The 22,309-nt window shown below is 41.0% G+C and overlaps 1 protein-coding gene across 1 annotated transcript in view; it reads right to left on the bottom strand.

The window, feature by feature from the left end:
* KNTC1 (kinetochore associated 1) overlaps positions 1-22,309 on the bottom strand; it is a 318,233-nt gene that overhangs the window by 48,023 nt on the left and 247,901 nt on the right. The window contains exons 44-46 of the mRNA XM_030219253.1: positions 12,380-12,584; positions 7,466-7,555; positions 1,964-2,135 (exon numbers count right to left, since the gene is read on the bottom strand). Of these exons, the coding sequence (XP_030075113.1) occupies positions 1,964-2,135; positions 7,466-7,555; positions 12,380-12,584 (467 nt within the window). The remainder of the gene's footprint in view (positions 1-1,963; positions 2,136-7,465; positions 7,556-12,379; positions 12,585-22,309) is intronic.

The raw sequence follows: 22,309 nt of genomic DNA, 5'->3' as shown, positions 1-22,309 counted from the left end.
AGTTACATGTTAATTTTTGCGTTAAAAGTACAGTAACTTCAAAACCTACCACACTATAGTAAAAGGACCCCATAGACCTAATTCACAGTAATACACCAATTTATCTAGGACATAAAATGAAGGAGCAGCTAGATTCTGTGTTTAAAAATTTTTTTAAACACAAAATCTATTCTCCAGAATGAGATATAAAATAAAATTGTTAAATGGAGAAATTATGTCTTACATGATATTTTCTTTCCTTTAGTCTTACCAGACTAGTCCAGAACCTGTGGATTATATCTGTTACTATACTATAAGGACCTGGTTTACTAAGGTGCACTAACGTTAAAGACACCCACAGGAATATAGGGATGTCTCCAGCATTAACGCACATTACTTTTTAGTGCGCGTTAAAAACGCTAGCGCGCCTACATTACTGCTTAGTAAACAGGGCCCCAAGTGTCTTATATACTGCTTGTGTTTGCTGTGGTTAACAGACTGAGAGACTCAACAATTGAGGAATATATAAATGTCACACAAACAACTCAACTACTTTTAAACAATAACATTAAGGTCCATTTCAAACAAGTATGTTTTCAAAGCTTTCCTTAAGTACAAATGTAAAGGTGAACATTTTATCTCCCATGGCAGTGGATTCCAAACTCTTGTCCCCTGAAATGACAAAATGTTCATAAACAGATTTAAAACAAATATTCTTAAGAGAAGGAAAGCCTATTTCTAGGTACAGGAAAAGCAAGATGAAGGAATCCAAAGTAATTCTGCAAGACCCTCTGAATTTTGACCAAATAGTGATTGAATACAAACGGATGGTGACACACACACAAAGTAGTTCTGTGTGATTTGCCCCTTAAGGGCAGCATGAAGCCTTAGAATGCTCAGTATTCAAATTGAGAAGCAACAGTGCTCTTGTTCAAATTTTTGGTCAAATGTTGTATTCATCCAATACCTTTACAATAAGATATTATTTTCGCTATTGGCCCACGGTTCTCCAAATGGGTCAGGAGCTGACTCAAAATCCAACACTATTAACCAAATGTTGCATCCATCCATTACCTGTAAGTCATTGTTGCTCTCTACCGACTTACAGTTCTTCAACTAAGTCAGGAGCTATATTAAAATCCAATTAGAAAAGTTAGGTAGAGTGTAAAATAGAAAAAAACATTTGGAATGGAAAAAATGTTCTTTAATATTCACTGAGGAAGGGCTTCTGGACTGGTCTAGTAGGATTAAAGGAAAGAAAATTATCAGGTAAGACAATTTCTCCTTCCTCAGCGTCCATACCAGATCAGTCCAGAACCTAAGGGATGTAGCAAAACAGTCCTGAAGGTGAGTGGGACTTGAAACTCCCTTGAAGACACTGAACTCTCGTATCCACAGCTGTCTCTCTGAGATCCCTCAGGGTTGCTGAAAGAAAGCGAGAACAGTCTTGCTACAGAAAAATAGATAGTTTTGCTTGTTTCAGGCATACAGTGAAATTGCTGCCTCCCTTTGGAACTAGTATCCAAGAATTAAACGACTAGAAGGGTAAAGGGGGCATAAATGGGGTGGAAGCTCAGACTCTACTGAGTTATCCCTTATGCTTCCAAGTAAACAGAAATATTCTTCTTGGAACTAAATTATCTTAAAGGATCAAACCTCTACTCTACTGGGTCCAGCTCTCCAACTACTCCAGGAGCTAATTTTAGCAAATAGCTCAGAAACTGCATGGTCAGTCTCACCATTCACTAGAGACAAAGAAATACTGAGCATTCTAAGGGTGCTTGGTACCCTTAAGATGTGAATCATACAGAACTACTTTGTCTCTCTACCTCCATCTGCTGATTGATGGACATAACCCACAAGTTCTGAACTGGTCTGGTATGAATGCTAAGGAATGTAACTTTTCTTCTGATTTTCAATTACTGAGAGAATCATTTGTCTTTTGTTGTAACTACCACTATAAAATTTTATATTTTTGACTTACATAGGATGCGCCAAAAACTCTGAGCAGTTCTGAAGAAAAGCAAATGGAAAGGCAGTCTAGTCTGAGCAGCTGGTGATAGGGAAATAGCATGCTCTAAAACATACTGGTATTCCTGTTCCACCGGAGGGGAGGTTCTCTTATATGATTTCAGGTGGTTCAAAAGACCCAGAGCCTTTAAGAAAAGTAAGGAACATTTTTAAAGCCGCATTTAAGATAATTTGAAAGAAAACAGCAGCAGTAAAGAGAAACAGGTTTGATTCAGACTTACCTATTCTTGATTCCTAAAATTTTATGTACTGCAAATCTAAAAAAAAACAACAATCCATTCCAAGTAGCACACAACAAAGTGTAGTTGCTTAATTGTAATGGAGGTTCTCCATAGATAGAAGGAAAATGCAGCCACTCTGGAAGACTCCATGTGTGGTGCTCTCTTTCAGTTCAGGACTTTAGTTTAGAAAACTCTTGAGCATCATGTGGACTGCTCCCATGCTAACTGCAACTCCTCTCCTTTCACCTTGGTCTATGACTTTGCATGGATTATTAAAAAAAAAAAAATATGGCCCTTATAAAAGCTGTCTTAGTGTGCCCTTCTGCGGGTCTTTCCCACACGCTAACGCCATTTTTACAGCAGAGGCAAAAAGGCTGATTTTCAGATTTTTTTTATTAATGGCCATGCAGTCATTTTCCCATTAGCATGGGAGCCCCTACCATGACTTATTTTGAAGCAAAATAACAATAACTAAATCAAAATAAACTTTTTTTTCAATCAAGCCCTTTCAATGGCCAAGCCATAAGATCAAAGGGACATGGATCCTCTATGAGAACATGACCTTGGTTCAGTAGACCGTGTACCTGCGGAAGATGGAGAGGATCCCTGTCCAGCAGTTTAATCAGGATCACATACCACAGCCTCCACAGCCAATCCAGGGCTACAAGAATTATTCTACCCCAGTGCAATGTGATCCTTTTCAACACATGGCCTACCATAGGCAAAGGAGGAAAGACATACTATAGATGGGTCTCCGACCAGGACTGCAGTAGGGCATCGAACCCCATCAAGCCCAGTTTTTTCCAACAGCTGAAGAACTTAGACACTCTGGCATTCCTTTTCATCGCTGTGAATTCCAGAAGCGGAGAACAGAATCAGTTCACTATCAGCCGAAAACCATGGCTGGATAGTTCCCATTTTCCTTGGTCCAAGGAGTGCCTGCTGAAAAAGTCCACCCCCACATTCAAGGACTCAGCGATGTGAGCTGCCGACAAGCAACAAAGATTTTTCTCTGCCCAGCTCATGAGGGAGGCTGCCTTCACTGCCATCAGACGGCTGCAGGTCCTGCCTTGTTTGCTGATATGTCACTGCCGTAGCATTGTTGGAGAAAACCCGGACCAGGGCCCCTGCCAGAAATGGAGTGGTGTAAGGCTTTCTGCACTGCCCTGAGATCCAAGTGATTTATTGACCACGGAGACTCCTGTTCCGTCCAGGTGTCCCCAGCTCCCCAGTGTTGCAAATTCCGTCTAGCAACCAGCGTCAAAAGGAGATGAAGGTCGTACTTCTGTAACACTGGAGACCAGTAGCTTAGAAGAGACTCACGTAATGGCCACAAATAACATTGCCCATAACACCACTTCCATTGCCATGTCATTGACCTCAGAACCTGGACATAGTCCCAGACTCTGGGTCTGCCTTGACTGAGAAGATGAATCTGTTGGACCAGCTTCGACTTTCTGCATTCTGTGAGGAAGATCCTCTCCCTTGCTGTGTCGAATAGACCGCCCAGATACTTCAGTGTCTGCGATGGAGTTAGTCTGCTCTTCTCGAACTTGATCACCCAAACCATTGACCGTAGACGATGGACAACTGTCTGTGACAGCCATGCTGTCCGAATAGGTACCGAAGGAAGGACGTCACCACCACCATAACCTTGGTAAACGTTCTTGGAGCCCTAGCGAGACTGAAAGGCAAAGCCCTGAATTGAAAGTGACAGCCCAGCACCACGAAACATAGAAACTTCTGATGCAGCAGCGGCCATATGGGTATATGCATTGAGAGAGGTGAGAAATTCTCCTTTGAACTGAGGCTATGACTGCTCTGTTTCCAAGCGAAAGTAGAACACTCAGAGGCAGGAGTTTAGACCTTTGAGATCTAAGACCGGAAGAAAAGTGCCTTCTCTCTATGGGACAATGAAGTATATGGAGTTATCTGCCTTATCCCTGCTTGGTCTGGGGAACTAGAACAATGGCCAACAGCAAGGAATCTACAGTGGCCTGAACCTCAACTGCCTTGGTTCTCTTTCAACAAGGACACTGAAATAAGCGAAGAGTGACCGGGTAGGAGAATTCCAACTTGTAATCTTCTGTAAGAATATCCAGAACCCACTGGTCTGACATGATTTTGGCCCACTCCTCCTGCAACTCTTGAAGACAGCCTTCCACCGGAGAAAGAGAAGAGTGGACCAGCCTTGCATCACTGCAAAGTTCTGGAGGCATTAGGTGCTCCAGCTGAGAGGGGGACTTTCTGTCCACATGAAAGGAAGATTGGCGTGCCTGAAAGAGGGACTTCTGACCATAATGCTGACCACCAGGCCAGTACCATCTATTGTCTCGAAATCAAGATCAAGAGCTCCCTGAAGATGGACGACCAGAGGCTTTCGGCTTCTCTTTCGACAACTGCTGAGGCTTAGTGTCACAACTGTGAGGAATGATCCAGAGTAGTGAGCCCTTGGACCACTGCCAGTGACTGGCAGCAGCAGGTGAACCACCCAAACAGGAAGCGAGGCAGAACACAGACAGGCTGGTACAAGCAGGACTGGAGCTAGCAAGACTGGAACTGAAGCTGGTGGTAGGCAGAGCTGGAATAAGCAGGACGGGAACAGGATTCAGGATTCTCGAACAGGCTTGGATGGAACCGGATGCTGGAACGGACTTGGCTTGGCTGGAACCGGATGCTGGAACGGCTTGGCCTGGCTGGAATCGGATGCTGGAATGGACTTGGCTTGGCTGGAACAGGATGCAGGCTCCTCACATAGGGTTCAGGATTCTCAAACAAGCTTGGCTGGAGCAGGATTCAGGATTCTCTCACAAGCTTGGCTGGAACAGGATTCAGGATTCTCACACAGGGCGGACACAAGCAGGGTCAGAACTAAGGCTGAAGGCTTGCAGGGCAGACCCAAGCAGGATGGGAACTGAAGCTAAAGACAAACAGGGCAGACCCAAGCAGGATGGGAACTGAAGTTGTAGACAAACAGGGCAGACACAAGCAGGAAGGGAAATGAAGCTAAAGACAACAAGACAAGAACTAGCAGGGCTGGAACTGCAACAAACACACACAGATGAAAGCTCCTTGTAAGACCTCTGTTGCAAGCCTAAAAGTTCCCAGGTGCTTAATATAGGCAATTACAGATGAGGTCACAGGTGAGGCTTGGCAGCAGGAACACCAGGGCAAGTCTGGCGTGCTGGAACACCAGGACTGGAATGAACTCTGGAACATGTCTGGGAAACAGGAAGAAGACAGTCCACAGCAGCCATAGGGCCTGGTCACCCGGAGGCGAAATGAATGTAGGCATGGGATACAGTCACAACCGTGACACTTAGTTTCCCCCAGTTCTTTCCCCAAATTACTGAGATCTTCTCCAAATAGCCACTTGATTCAAAAGGGCAGTTTAACTAGACATGACTTTGATGTTGCTTCTGCTGCAACCAGAGTTGCCGATGTGCTATGACAGCCAGTCATACTACAGGCCGTAACCCATATGTCATAAATTGCATCCGCTAAGTAGGCCAACTCCACTTCCAGCTGGGCATTATGGCACCTGTCATGTATTGCAGGCTGCTGATATCACTTTAGGAATGCTTTTGTCACGAACGAGATGCACACCGTTGCTTGAAGGCACAAAGAGGCCATTTCAAAGGCTTCCTATCCTGTACGTCTTTTAGGGCAGTGCCCTCTTCCACCAGCAAGGTGGTCTTCTTAGTCACCGCCATAAAAAGAGAGTCCACCCTGGGAAGCTGCAATTTATCTTTCTCCCCTGGAAACAATGGGTAGAGGCGAGTCATGGCTCTTCCCACTCTCAGTCTCGCGTCCGGTGAGATAAAAAGGGAGTCCACCCTGGGAAGCTGCAATTTATCTTTCTCCCCTGGAAACAATGGGTAGAGGCGAGTCATGGCTCTTCCCACTCTCAGTCTCGCGTCCGGTGAGACCCATTCTGCTGTAATCGGGTCCTGAATATCTGGATGCACTGGGAAGGTCTCAGAAGGATCTCTAAGCCCCCTCATGATTGACGAAGATGGAACTCCTGATGCCAAAGCAATAAAAATTTTGAAAAGGGGAAGAAAGCAGATGCAGCTAAACAGACCGGAAGAAAAACTGATTGAGGTGAAAAGGTTTGCATGAAAGCAGCCTGCATATGTTCAGGAGCTTCTTAAATTAAGAAGTTGGTGCACTGAAGGAGAGCACCACACACTGAGCTGCTTGGAGAACATCAAATAAGTCTGCATCTCCCTACTTGTTGACAGAGAAAATATATATATTTTTAAATAAAATCTTACATACTGCCCCCTCCAGTCAAAAAGTCATTTGAGACTGTTTACATACAAATAAAGCAGTAACATTAATAATAAAACAATCCACATCCAGAAACCCCAACAAAATACAATCACAAAGGCCAAAAACCTAGATCTCTCAAAACCCCAATTCCAACATCCTAACCTCTAGTAACTAATGTGTGAAAGTCTTTGGCATGAAGGGGATTTAGGCACTCAAGTGCAATGTCTTTTGGAGGCTCATTTTCAAAGCACTTAGCCTCCCAAAGTTCCATAGAAACCTATGGAACTTAGCCTCCCAAAGTGCTTTGCAAATATGCCTTTTGGTCAACTAAACGTGATTTGTGTAGGGCTCTATGAGAGACCCCAGGTCAGTGTTGCTTGGTCATGATGTTGACACCATGTAGTATATACTGTTGAATGGATGGAAGAAAGTCTTGATGAACTACAAATGAAAGCTAATAGTTCCTAAGCTCCCAACAGATTGGCCTTAGTGAGAAATTCTTGGCAACTGAAAAATCACTCCAATGTTTATAAATATTTATTTATGATGAGTCTGATTCATGCAAATACATTATAATCAAATTAATGGGGATAATCTTATAAAGGACTTTTTGTGTGTGTACAGAGTATGCAAAAGTGCTTTTATAAAATTACTCCAGTTACTCACATAAAAGTATGTGTGGTGCCAAGACGGCAAACACTTTCACAGAACCTGTGTGTAGGTGTGTTCTCAGTGGAGTTTGGATGGTATGAGTAGAGATATAATTTAAATATACTTTTTACACATACTTACACCCACTCCTGAGCAAGCATAAATATCTGCAGCTTCAATCTAGGCACATTTCCTGCTGCTTTGATCCCAGTATTTTTCTTGTGTGTCTTTATAAAACAGGCCCCTACCTGGCCTTCACATATAGGTGGTCTATTATATAATTCCTCTCCACGTTGTTAACCTAGTACCTGTTTCAGTTGGATACTCGTGTTCTTTTCATCTGCTGCCTGTATAACCATCAGGACTCCTTCAATAGTTTCATAGTCATATGGATCCAGCTGTTTTATGCACATACATAAAAAAAAAACAACAAATCTAAAATTAGTACTTGCATTTAGCTCTTGTCTGCCATAAAACTGATCTAGTTTAGTCTTGCATAGCATTCAAACTTTAGATTTGTTAGTTAAGGTGTTCCTAAGTTATAAAAGGAGAAATCTGGAGTATTGGGTTGTTCCAAGGCTGACAGCCCTATCAGTTTAATTTGGTTTGTGCTCTTATCTACACACTCAGTTACTGCACCATGGAATGCAGTTCTCTCTCACTCCAACTGCCATTCTCTCTTCCTCTAACTCCCAGCAAGACTCCTAATTCCGTCATCCCCTCAAAATCTTCTCTTGCATGCAATACCCTCACCTCTGATTCTTCCTCCCTCCCAGGCATATACCCCTACCTCATTCTTCAGCCCCCCCACCTCTTATTCTTTCTCTTCATTCTCCTCTCTCCAGTTTTTTATTTAAAAGTTTGTTTATTGAAATAAATCAAAATACAAAACAGAGCAAGACATCAAGCATTAACGGCAAACACATCTATACAGCAGACAAAACAGTAGTCATACCATCACTCTCCGGTACAATACTACATGAAAGCTGAACAGTGCAAAAGATGATCAGACCCCTCCTCCCTCAAAAGAAAAGCTTACAATAACTGCAGCTGAATCAGAACAAAGAACAAACCAAAATCAGCAAGTCGGAAATATTGCCTTGACTAGAGCACCAGAGAGTAAATGGCTCCCAAATTTTGATAAAGTTTGTAACTTGATTTCAGCACAAAGCAGTCAATTTAGACATACGGCAGGCATAATCCACTCTCCAGTTTTTAAAATTTACTTAATTTCTCATATACCGCTTGCAAGCCCAAGAACTATCAAAGCATAGTGGACTACTTCTTCTGCCAGACTAGACCTGACTGTTCATGTGAACATGCAGGCTCAGTACAGCCCTACTGTTCAAATGAACAATGGGATATAGGCCGGCAGATGAGAAAGTGGTCTGATGTGCTGCGGTTCATTTCCCGCTCTCCTCTTGCCACACAGTATCTGTGGGAGACAGGAAGAGATGGTCCTCCAAGAATAAAATATATATCCTAATTATTGACTTATATTGTATTTGAGGAGTAATTGAGCACCTACTAAAGAAAGACTTTAAGATGTGAACCGAGCATGGAAAGATCAAGAGCTCCCGGAAGATGGATGACCAGAGGCTTTCGGCTTCTCTTTCGACAACTGCTGAGGCTTAGTTTCCCCTAGTTCTTTCCCCAAGTTACTGAGATCTTCTCCAAATAGCCACTTGCCTCAAAAGGGCAGTTAACTAGATATGACTTTGATGCTGCTTCTGCTGTGTAGAACGACAGTTATCCAGATTAATTTCTCAGCAGAGAACAGTCTGGATAACGAAAAATCTGGATGATTGGACATTCCTTTTTGAAAAGAGCACACACTTTTGAGACACATGTTGAGAGTTATTTTTTGTTTTCAATAATTAATGGGACAAAATATCAAGCTATTTGTGATGTTATACATGTTTTTACTGTATATCAGGCATAATGTGATAACTATTATGATAAAAAAAAAAATAAAGAATACTAGCAGTCTGGATAATCGGCATCCTATTGTACTTGCTTACTTTTGAGCTGTGTGTAGTTTAGTTTATTATTTATAATCCACTTATATCTAGGAGAAGAACAAAGCAACATACAATTCTATTTAAAACAGATAAAACCACAGTATCCAACCATCCATCATAACAAATCAAATTAAAACAAAATTCCAAAAACACACACTCCTCAACACATCATATGACAAACTGCTGAATAAATATCTGAGACAATAATTATTTACTTACTACTGCAAACCCCATTCCTATACCCCATTTTTATGAATACATCACATGCAAATGACCCTGAATTGATGGCAAAAATTAAGAAAGTAGTAAGCCTATGGCGAAATGGTGAATTTTCCAGCATATGAATTAAAAGAATATTTCATGAAGTGTATTTCTCTAGTTTGGCCAGCAGGTGGTGCAAGCTTATGTTTAAAGCTGTTACAGAGAAATGACTGTTCCTTCTTTAGTTTAACACAGAGAAGAAGTTAACCTGCAGTGATGTTGTCAGCTACTTTTAAAATGTGCTGTTCTGGGTTGTGATTGGCCCAGGAGCTCAAATTCAGCCAAGATGTACTGGCTTGTTCTCCAGTCTTAGCCAGGGAGAAGAGAGAGAAAGATCTGTTTGCTGAGGCCTTGTGAACAGGTATATTTGATAACCTGTGCGCAGCTATATACCTGAACTCCCAGGAACTATTTAGATAGTAGACAAATGTTTAGATAGTGTTATAATTGATCCATATATCTTTTCTGTTTGTTGTTCTAATTTTTCATGACAATAAACACTTTTAGTTTATTGCCTCTGCTTGTCTGGACTGACTAAGAATCCTGGTGGTTTGTGTTTTGGATCTGTGAGTGTTTTCTGGAACACCTTGAGAGCGGGAGATCGCCAAGAGGCAGTTGGGACCCATTCGGTGGAAGGAGAGTGCTAGTGTAGAGCACAAGTGGCAGGTGCAACAGCTTGGCTAGGCATTTCATGACAAAACATTTATAAACAAATGTTTCAGGAATTTCTTAGGTGTTCTCAGGGAGTGGGTGGGTGGGTAGAGCAAAGGTGAAGTTATGATACATGTGCATATTTTCTGAAATACATACGTAGACACATAGAGGATACGTCCAAATTTATACCTTCTTTGATTAAAATATAAATTTTTGTGTCAGTATTTATGTACTTTTGAGCTAGATCTTGGAGCCTATTTTAAAAAGGCACATAAGTTGATATGCTGTTTTTATAAAATAGGAGCCTTTGGGGTCCATTTATTAAGGTGTGTTAATGATTAGTGTGCGCTAAATGATAAGATGCCCATATGAATATAATGGGCGCCTTATCATTTGGTGCATGCTAATTATTAGCGTGCACTAAATCCATTAGTGCAGCTTAGTAAAAGGAGCCCTTTACGTTTGTAAAATAAAACGCTACATAATTAGAGTACTATATAACTACATATGGAGGCTCATTTTCAAAGCACATAGCTTTACAAAACTACATAGGTTACTACAGGGCTCATTTTTGAAAGAGAAAAACATCCAAAATGTGTCATAAAATACCGTTTGGATGGATTTCTTCTCAAAACGTCCAAATCAGTATTTTCTAAACCTGTTTTGCAGATGTCTATCTATGCATTTCATTTGCAGTGTGTCCAAATCACAAGGGAGCGTGTTGGGTGTGTTTCAAAGGCGGGATTAGGGCATGCCTAACACTTGGACATTTTACAACCATAACAGAATAAAACCAAATCGTCTAGGGTGAAAAAGTCAACGTTTTGGTCTAGACCTGTTTTTCTAACAAATAAGACACAAAAAGGTGCCATAAATGACCAGATGACCACTGGAGGGATTCAGGGATGACCCCCCCCTTTACTCCCCCAGTGGTCACTGACCCCCTCCCATTACAAAAATGTTTAATCAGTTTATTACTTCTGAATCCTTGCTGGCATTGCTTAATTTAGTGCAAATCATCGTGCTCCCTAAGCCAGGATGAGATCTTTACCTGAATCCTATCGGCCTATATCATTATTGAATTACAAGGTAAAGTTGCTTGCAAAGATAATGGCAGGGCAGGATATGAGAGGGCAGGTCATGAGTTCTTTTTGTCTGGGACGTTAAAACACTGTTTTATTGTAAAACCAACGCTCTGTTGCTGTTATGTTGTTTTATTTCTTAATAAAAAATAGTTTACACATAAATAAGAGCAGAGAAAATGCTAAATGAGTGAGTACAAGTAGAACTCACCCCGACCCCCCAAAGAAGAGTTATTTAAAAACTAAAAATCAAAAGTAATCCATTGCAGGACACTGTCCCCCTATCCTAAACACCTGCTGGAAAACATGTTTGCAATTGGTTTTATAGAAAGCTCATCTGTGGATATAATCTGCATTTTTATATTATTCTCCACTTCAGGAATGTTTTTTTTTCCTCTCTCTTTTTTTTTTTTTAAACTTTGAATAAATTAGAGTATTTTTGCTGTTTTATAACCATGTAATACTAATTGGATGACAGAGTTTAAATTATAGCATAGTTATAGAAAGTATTTTGAATTGGTAGCTATAATATAGTACTTAGCATTAAAGTAGTCTAGGAACCACACTTGGTAAGAAAGACTAGAATCTGCACATGATAGCCACCACATTCTGAAAAGTAAATTACTATACAGTACTAAAGGAAAGGGCAAAGGGTCATGGACTTGATATACTGCCTTTCTGTGGTACAACCAAAGTGGTTTACATTTATTCTATGCAGATACTTTCTCTGTCCCTAGTGGACTCACAATCTACGTTTTGCATACTTCTGAGCCAAGAAACATGGAGTCGGAGCCAAGCATTCTGGACTTGCTAAAAATGCGAGTCTTAAATTGCCAGTGTCAATGGGACACTCTTTATGGAGCTGAAACAGCTGACACAGACTGAACACTGTGTTTCTATGATCATGACAGACATTGGTGCTCATTTTCAAAGCACATAGACTTCCAAAGTTCCATAGTAACATAGTATTGTAAGTCCATGTGCTTTGAAAATAAACCTCATTGTATCTACCAAAGCTCAGGCTGTGTACGAACTGGAATTACATTAAAGTGGTATTAAACAAGAGAATTCAGCTGACAAATATAAGAAACATATCAATTTAGATAATAAAATAAAATCATTACAAAGTAATAAAGTGAGCATACAAATGTATAAGGACTTGATAGGCTTAGAGTGTTAACAGTTCTGCCCTGCATGTTTCTACCTTGTTCAGAATTCCACCGAGTTCAATGACCAACTCTTGTGTGCTTTGCAGTAAAGGAATGATTTCCACCGCTCTGGCTAGGAGTCTGGAGTCAGGCAATTGTGCAGCAGCAGAATCGCCTTCACCATGCTTCATCTTAGCTCCTTGGAGCAGAAGGGTCTCAATATATTGCTGGAGAGCTGTATCACTGTTCAGTGCAAAAGTGCTAAAACGAACAAAAGGAATTTTGTGAAGCCTGGATACCCTATCTGATCGTCTATTATTTACTTGGGTCAATATTCAAAAACACCAGCATTATCAAGCCAAATGCATGAATTTTGGTCAGCCAAATTAAATACTTAAAAGCCCGACATGGTCATGATTCATCCTCTCAAGAGCTGCGTCAGAGGCTAATAAAAACTGTTAAATACATTAAAAATGTTAGTATAAATCACAAAAATCACTTTCTCATGGATAAATAACCAAATCATTAAGCCACAGACTTTAGCCAAAAAAACACATATGTAAGAGACATTGTTAAAATCATAATGCCAACTATTAAAAACATACATATGATTAGAAGGAAAAGAAATTAAATTTGATGTACACAAAAGGTATAGTCCCAATGTGGTTATTTAATTATTTATTCATCTGTGTGTGTATATACAAGTGAATTTTATGATTTATACTACCATATTTTTAATGTATTTATTATTAGCTCCTAATGCAGCCCTTGAGAGGGCGAAACATGGCTATGTCGGACTTTTAAACTATTTGTGGGGCCCCTTTACGAAGCGGTGGTAAGCCCAATGCAGGCTTACTGCTCGCTCTTACGGGACAACCGCCAGTCCAATGCGGCTGCCAGTGGTAGTCCCGCCTTCAGAGCGCACCACTTTCAGGGGAAAAAGAAAACCCCCGGAAATGGCTTGTGGAGGTAATCGGGCATCGCTGCGTGCTGCCCAGTTACTGCTGGATTAACATGGGAGCTCTTATCGCCACCTCAATGGGTGGTGGTAAGGGTTCCCCGCTGTATAGCCATGTGGTAAGAGTTCTCTTAATGCTTGGCCATTTGTGTATGGGGGCTTTTTACCTGCTGCAGTAAAATAGGCCATGGCGCACAGAAAGAATGGCCCCTGACGCTAGCGCAGGGCCCTTATTCCCGCAGTTTGGTAAAAGAACCCCTGAATGTTTTATGCTTTTACATGATGAATAAATTTGGACTTTTATTTTCATTGATCTGCCTATCTTCGATCTTGTGGATCGCCAGCCTGTTTCCTCAGCCAAATCAATTGCCTGACTGTGATTTATCTGTTTAGTTAAAGCAGAAGATAAGGGACATTCGAGGAGCAGGGCCAAATTTATCCAGACAGCATAATTATAATTATACTGTAATCTGCTTTAGAACTTTGGCTGTAAATGGAATATCACTTCTGATAAATAAGCAATTTGGGGGGAACAACATGAACAGCAGTCCTAACAGATAACTTTACCCACTGAAGTTAGGACTGCATATTCAGAAGGCTTACTTACATGGATAGGCCCACTGAAAATCAGACAAAGATAAGCAGATAAATCTTATGTTTGTATTTACGTGGCAGTTGAACTTTTGAATATTTCCCTCAGTGATTTTGTACTTAACATACGCATAGTAACATAGTAAATGACAGCAGACAAAGAACTGAACAGTCCATCCAGTCTGTCCAACAGTCATATTCATTATCAATTCAAGATTAACAAAAATAAAATGTATGTAATTAAAAGAAAAATGTGGTTTTACCTACTAATTGTCTTTCCTTGAATCATAAGTACATAATATTGCCATATTGGGACAGATCGAAGGTCCATCAAGCCCAGCATCCTGTTTCCAACAATGGCTAATCCAGGTCACAAGTACCTGGCAAGATCCCAAAACAGTACAATATATTTTATGCTGCTTATCCTAGAAATAAGCAGTGGATTTCCCAAAGTCAATTTAATAATGGCTTATGGACTTTTCTTTTAGGAAGCTATCCAAACCTTTTTTAAACCATGCTAACCGCTATTACTATATTCTGTAGCAACACATTCCAGAGCTTAATGACACATCGAGTGAAGAAATATTTTCTCCGATTCGTTTTAAATTTATTAATTTGTAGCTTCATTGCATGCCCCCTAGTTCTAGTATTTTTGGAAAGAGAAAACAAGCGAGTCACGTCTACCCATTCCATTCCACTCATTATTTTATAGACCTCTTATCATATCTTCACCTCGGCTGTCTCTTCTCCAAGCTGAAGAGCCCTAGCTGCTTTAGCCTTTCCTCATAGGAAGTCATACTGACATAGTAAATGACGGCAGATAAAGACCTGTACAGTGCATCCAGTCTGCCCAACAAGATAAACTCATTTTACATGGTATGCGATACTTTATATGTAAACCCGAGTTTGATTTGTCTTTGCCATTCTCAGGGCACAGACCATAGAAGTCTGCCCAGCATTCTTCTTGCACTAAAAGTTCTGAAGCTAACGTCAAAGCCCCTTAAAATTTACACTCAGTCATGATCAGGGCGTAGAAGTCTGTCCAGTACTGGTTTAGCTTCCCAATTACTGGTCTTGCCACCCAGTTTCCGCGAAGATTCCGTGGATCCATTCTTTCTAAACAAGATTCCTTTGTGTTTATCCCATATATGTTTCAAATTCCATTACCGTTTTCATCTCCACCACCTCCCAAGGGAGAAAAAAATACTTCCTGATATTACTCCTGAGTCTGCCCCCTTCAACCTCAATTCATGTCCTCTAGTTCTATCGCCTTCCCGTCTCCGGAAAAGGTTCGTTTGCAGATTAATACCTTTCAAATATTTGAACGTCTGTATTATGTTACCCCTGTTTCTCCTTTCCTCCAAGGTATACATGTTCAGGTTGGCAAGTCTCTCCTCGTACGGTATGCAACGCAAATCCTATACCATTTTTTAAGCTTTTCTTTGACCCGCTTCCAGTCTTTTTACATCTTTAGCAAGATATGGCTTCCAAAACTGAGCACAATACTCCAAGTGGGGTCTCACCAATGACTTGTAGAGGGGCATCAACACCTCCTTTCTTCTGCTGGTTATACTCCTCTCTATGCAGCCTAGCATCCTTCTGGCCACGGCTGTTGACTTGTCACATTGCTTCTTCACCTTTAGATCCTTGGACACCAACACCCCAAGGTCTCTCTCCTGAGACAAGCTTACTAATCTTTCCCCTCCTATTCGGTATCTCTGTTTTGGGTTTTTGCATCCCAAGTTCAACACTCTGCACTTCTCGGCATTAAATTTTAACTCAAAATAAAAATCGATTAAGATACCTTGACACAAAATATAATAATTCAAAGTAATATCCAATTTAATAAAACAACATATCCAACCTCACACTATTACACATCATTCATTCCCAATCACACTCCTACATCTGTGGTACAGTGGTAAAGCGTTACATCAATAAATTTGAGATCCTAAATGAAACGCAAGCAACCTGCAGGTTGATCAATCATTAAGTTCTTAAACAAAAAACCACAATTCAAAGGCAGAGTCGCTGTAGCCGAGGCTGTAACGGCCAGGTCCACCTGATCTCAACTGTCTCGCTGAAAGACTGAGTTGGTAAGAATCATAAGTTTATGGTCCAATCAATCAAAAAAGTAAAGTTACTTGACATCCAACAGCAGCCAAATCTTCAGTACAGCACAAACACAAATCAACTTAGATGTTTCCACGATGCCGTTAGACACACTCATGAAGGAGCTGTCAAACACTCCTCTGCTTCTCAATGTGTATTTCTTGAACAAAGCCTCTTTTGCACTTATATTTTCAGTTACTTGTTTGGAGAACCATATACACTTTCTGTTTCTCTTATTTTTGTTTACTTACCTTGCATAAAGATCACTTACCATATTTATAGCTGCCTTTAGTTTTGACCACTAATTTTCCACATCTGCTATGCCTTCCCACGCTAAGAGCTCCTTCAGGTATTCCCCATTTTATCAAAATCAGTACATCTGAAATCCAGTACTTTGAGTTTTGTGCATCCGCACTCCGCCTTTGCCCTTATATCAAACCATATGGTGTGATGATCACTATTACATAGGTGGGCATCCACCTGGATATTGGAAACACTTCATCCATTCGTGAGCACTAGATCCAGCATCGACCCTTCCCTCGTGGATTTGGTTACCATTTGTATGAGCAAGGCACTTTGACAGGCGTCCACAATCTCCTACTTCTTTCCGATTCTGAAGACGGCACGTTCCACTCCACATCAGACAAGTTGAAATCTCCCAACAGTAGCACCTCCCCTTTCATACCAATCTTTTGAATATCATCTATCAGATCCTTGTCTAAGTTCTCCGTTTGTGCTGGAGGTCTGCAGATAACCCCCATGTGGATACAGGTTCCTTCTTCTCTTTCCAGTTTGATCCATAAAGCTTCTTCCTTTCCCCAGGTTCAGCCGCTCTGATATTGTCTCTCATATACAGCGCCACTCCTCCACCTCTTCGGCCCTCTCTATCCTTCCTAAAAAGATTATGGCCCGGTATGGTCACATCCCATTCATGGGAATTGTTGAACCACACCTCTGTAATAGCAACAATATCCAAGTTTTCATCAAACATCAGGGCTTGCAAGTCTTGAAAATTATTACTTAGACTACAAGCATTTTATGCTCATTGCATTCCATGTGCTTAGTGAATTTAGGTGCTTTTCTATATTTAGTTGACCTTTCCCTCTGCCATCATGTTTATTCTGGGGGTGACGTTCTGAATTCCCTTGTTTCCTTTTGTCACCCCTACTCTCTAGTTTAAATGTCTACAAACATACTGTCGGAATTTGTCCCCAATGATTGTTTTTCCCGTCACAGAAAGATATAGCCCATCATTACAGTACAGCCTGTTATTTTTCCACGTATTACCCCATGCTCCTATGTATCTAAAACCTTCTTCTTTACACCAAGACTCAAGCCACTTATTGAATTCCACTGTTTTGTGTAGTCTTTCCTCTCCCTTCCCCCATGTAGGAATTACTTTAGAAAAACCCACAGTCCAAACCAAAGATTTCAGTCCCTCCCCAAGCTTCTGGAACACTCTCTGTGCTGTAAACTTGCTATTGTTGGCCAGGTCAATTGTTCCCTGGTGAATTACAACAGCAGTATTTGAAGCCTTGCTCTCTTCTCTGATCACTTTCAGTATTTGGTCAGTACATCTGGTAGCTGAAGATCCTGGAAGGCATTTCACTAGGTTGGAACCCTTGAATTGTGTTCCTAAGTTAATGCCTCCAAGAAGTATGAATTTTCTGCTTTTCATCAATGTTTGGGGAATGTTTCTTGGGTTGTGCTACTTTCATTGCCTCTGGTTCCACCACAGTACTTCTTTTTTCAGCATCATAATGATGCAACGCAGAAAAGAATTTGACAGGGGCAAAGGTTGGGAGGGTGAGTGCTTCTATGTCACAGATCCTAGTCTACCAGAGCATACTGTGACCCATCTATTCCTCTGTTGTTTCATTCTCTGTGGTAGTGGTGGTGGTAAATTGGCTGGGAATGAGCTGTTTGGCTACTAGCCAATGAAAGAAGCATCCAAGATTACTCAATCTTGGATGCTTCTTTCACTGGCTAGTAGCCAAACAGCTCATGGAATACCTCAATTTCTCCATACTTCACGACTCAAAATCGGGATTCTGGCCACAACACAGCACAAAAACAGTACTACTAATATGATTAGTCAACTTCAAAAGAGAAATCAGCAAAGGCAAACAAATTCCTACTCCTCCAATCTGACATCAAGCGCCTTTGACACAGTTGATCACCAGATCCTGATAAAACTAATGGACAAAATCAGCATCAGTGGAGAAGTATTAGAATGGTTCAAGGGATTTCTAACATCCAGATCATACCAAGTTAACATATTCTCCCAAATGAACAGCAAAATGCAGAGTCCAACAAGGATCACCAATATCACCCTTACTTTTTGACATTTTGGTCCCATTAGCCAACATATTTGCAAGATATGGATTCAACTCATTCATCGACGCAGATAATGTATCACTCTACATACCATTCGACAAAGACACAACAGAAATAGCAACCAAAATAACCCAAGGAGTTATCCTAGAATCCTGGGCAACTACATTGAAACTAAAACTAAATAAAGAAAAAATACAACTCTTAATTTTAACATCCACCTATTGCAAGAACACCTTCCCCAGAATCACCCTGAATGAATATACCCCCCGATAGCAGACAGCCAGAAAGTACTAGGGATTACAATAGACAGAAACGTGTTATTCGAACAACATCAAATGTCAAAACAAAAATGTTCCAAACAATGTGGAAACTAAGGCGCATAAGAGGCTACTTCCCAAGAACAGTCTTCCGTATGCTATTGCAAACACAAACCTTAGCACACCTAGATTACTGTAATGGGATATACAGTGGGGGAAATAAGTATTTGATCCCTTGCTGATTTTGTAAGTTTGCCCACTGACAAAGACATGAGCAGCCCATAATTGAAGGGTAGGTTATTGGTAACAGTGAGAGATAGCACATCACAAATTAAATCCGGAAAATCACATTGTGGAAAGTATATGAATTTATTTGCATTCTGCAGAGGGAAATAAGTATTTGATCCCCCACCAACCAGTAAGAGATCTGGCCCCTACAGACCAGGTAGATGCTCCAAATCAACTCGTTACCTGCATGACAGACAGCTGTCGGCAATGGTCACCTGTATGAAAGACACCTGTCCACAGACTCAGTGAATCAGTCAGACTCTAACCGCTACAAAATGGCCAAGAGCAAGGAGCTGTCTAAGGATGTCAGGGACAAGATCATACACCTGCACAAGGCTGGAATGGGCTACAAAACCATCAGTAAGACGCTGGGCGAGAAGGAGACAACTGTTGGTGCCATAGTAAGAAAATGGAAGAAGTACAAAATGACTGTCAATCGACAAAGATCTGGGGCTCCACGCAAAATCTCACCTCGTGGGGTATCCTTGATCATGAGGAAGGTTAGAAATCAGCCTACAACTACAAGGGGGGAACTTGTCAATGATCTCAAGGCAGCTGGGACCACTGTCACCACGAAAACCATTGGTAACACATTACGACATAACAGATTGCAATCCTGCAGTGCCCGCAAGGTCCCCCTGCTCCGGAAGGCACATGTGACGGCCCATCTGAAGTTTGCCAGTGAACACCTGGATGATGCCGAGAGTGATTGGGAGAAGGTGCTGTGGTCAGATGAGACAAAAATTGAGCTCTTTGGCATGAACTCAACTCGCCGTGTTTGGAGGAAGAGAAATGCTGCCTATGACCCAAAGAACACCGTCCCCACTGTCAAGCATGGAGGTGGAAATGTTATGTTTTGGGGGTGTTTCTCTGCTAAGGGCACAGGACTACTTCACCGCATCAATGGGAGAATGGATGGGGCCATGTACCGTACAATTCTGAGTGACAACCTCCTTCCCTCCGCCAGGGCCTTAAAAATGGGTCGTGGCTGGGTCTTCCAGCACGACAATGACCCAAAACATACAGCCAAGGCAACAAAGGAGTGGCTCAGGAAGAAGCACATTAGGGTCATGGAGTGGCCTAGCCAGTCACCAGACCTTAATCCCATTGAAAACTTATGGAGGGAGCTGAAGCTGCGAGTTGCCAAGCGACAGCCCAGAACTCTTAATGATTTAGAGATGATCTGCAAAGAGGAGTGGACCAAAATTCCTCCTGACATGTGTGCAAACCTCATCATCAACTACAGAAGACGTCTGACCGCTGTGCTTGCCAACAAGGGTTTTGCCACCAAGTATTAGGTCTTGTTTGCCAGAGGGATTAAATACTTATTTCCCTCTGCAGAATGCAAATAAATTCATATACTTTCCACAATGTGATTTTCCGGATTTAATTTGTGATGTGCTATCTCTCACTGTTACCAATAACCTACCCTTCAATTATGGGCTGCTCATGTCTTTGTCAGTGGGCAAACTTACAAAATCAGCAAGGGATCAAATACTTATTTCCCCCACTGTATGCAGGATGCAAAGATCAAATCCTAAGAAAATTACAAATTACAAATGGCATAAAACACCACAGCAAGGCTGATTCATGGAAAATCACTTTATGACAGAGCCACACCACTACTCAATGCCTTACACTGCCTCCCAGTCAAAGCAAGAATATCCTTCAAACTATGTACAATATTCAGTCTAGCGCCAAGTTACATGGCAGACCTAATAACCTCACCGATACTAAACATAAGCATGGAATTGAGAAATTACCTCACACTACACTTCCCCAATTGCAAGGGACTAAGATACATGTCAACTTACTCACCATGCTTCACATATCTATGCACTAAGAACTGGAACTACTGGAAGATCAAGTAGTGATTCATGTTTCTTAAGGTTTTTGGTAGATCTTCCAAAAACAACTTAAAAGCATTTTTCATCAAGAAGTTCTTCTATGAAGAAGCAGGGACAACAAACTAGACTCTAAAATGTACACATACCTTCGTTCATGCTACTAACACAGATAATTCCTTCAAAAGTAACCATATTATTTTGTTTGTTCCCCAAGTCCATTTTAATAATGGTCTATGGACTTTTCCTTTAGGAAGCCATCCAAACCTTTTTTAAACCCCGCTAACTGCTTTTACCACATTCTCTGGCAACGAATTCCAGAGTTTAATTACACGTTGACTGAAGAAATTTCTCAGATTTGTTTTAAATTTAATACTTTGTAGCTTCACTGTGTGCCCCCTAATCCTTGTATTTTTGGAAAGAGTAAACAAGCAATTCACATAAGTATTGCCACGCTAGGGCAGACCAGAGGTCCATCAAGCCCAGCATCCTGTTTCCAACAGTGGCCAAAACAGGTTACAAATACCTGGCAAGATCCCCAAAAAGCTCAATACAATTTATGCTGCTTATAAGCAGTGGATTTTCCCTAAGTCCATTTTAATAACATCTACCCGTTCCACGACACTCATTATTTTCTAGACCTCTATCATATCTACCCTCAGCCGCTGAAGAGCCCTAGCCACTTTAGCCTTTCCTCATGCAGAAGTCATCCCAACCTCCAACAGGGCTCAGAAGCTGTGTTACCAGGCCAGTGCAGAACTGTACAGTTATGACTGCCACTGTCTAATGGAGACAGAGAATACTAAGAGGCTAGGTTCATAGCTGCATGGTGCTTCTAATATGCTGGTGCCCACAACTCTTTATTCTCTGTCTCCATCTGCTGGTTAAGGAGCATGGCATAAATGTTATTTACTGGGCTGATAAATGAAAAAGAAATAGGTTTTACATGTATCTACTCTGTTTTGATTTAAGTAGCTTTCTATGCTCTTGCGTATACCATGCTCTGATTTTTTAGATTTTTGTATTCAACCTTGAATGATAGAAAAGTGTATTACAAAATGTATTTAAAAGCACTTATGATTCCAGCATACAGATAGAAGAGGCTGGGGAAGCAATAAATACAGAGGGTGAAAGTCAGTGACCAGGAAGTGGGTGAAAGGAAATAGGAGGCTAAGGAAAGAATCAGATACAGGTGGGAATGAGAAGACTAGGGAGGGAAGTGAAGGAAGAAGAAAGCTGGTATGAGGTGAAAAAAAGGAGACTGAGGATTGTGGGGCTGAGAAGGAGGAACTCAATTTAGCTACAAGTAGATACAAAGATAGATGAAAGAAATAAATAGAGAAAAATATGAAACAGAAGGGTCAGTGTTAGATACAAGGGAGGAAGGGAAGATGAAAGGGAAGTAAGAAAATGGAAATGAGATCCTAGAAAAGAACTTGGAAAAATATCAACAAAAGGATTGGTAAAGAGAGGCCAGGGCCAACATAATTGGAAAAACAAAATGGTCACACAACGGTACAAAAGATTTTTAATATTTAGAGAATGAGAAGTGTAAGCTTTGAAAATGTAGATTTTTTTTTGTATTATGTTCTGTTTAGG

The sequence above is a fragment of the Microcaecilia unicolor genome, chromosome 11, assembly GCF_901765095.1.
Source record: "Microcaecilia unicolor chromosome 11, aMicUni1.1, whole genome shotgun sequence".
Lineage (NCBI taxonomy): Eukaryota > Metazoa > Chordata > Amphibia > Gymnophiona > Siphonopidae > Microcaecilia > Microcaecilia unicolor.
Note: the sequence above shows the minus strand (reverse complement) of the source record. Positions and strands in the feature narration are given on the sequence as shown.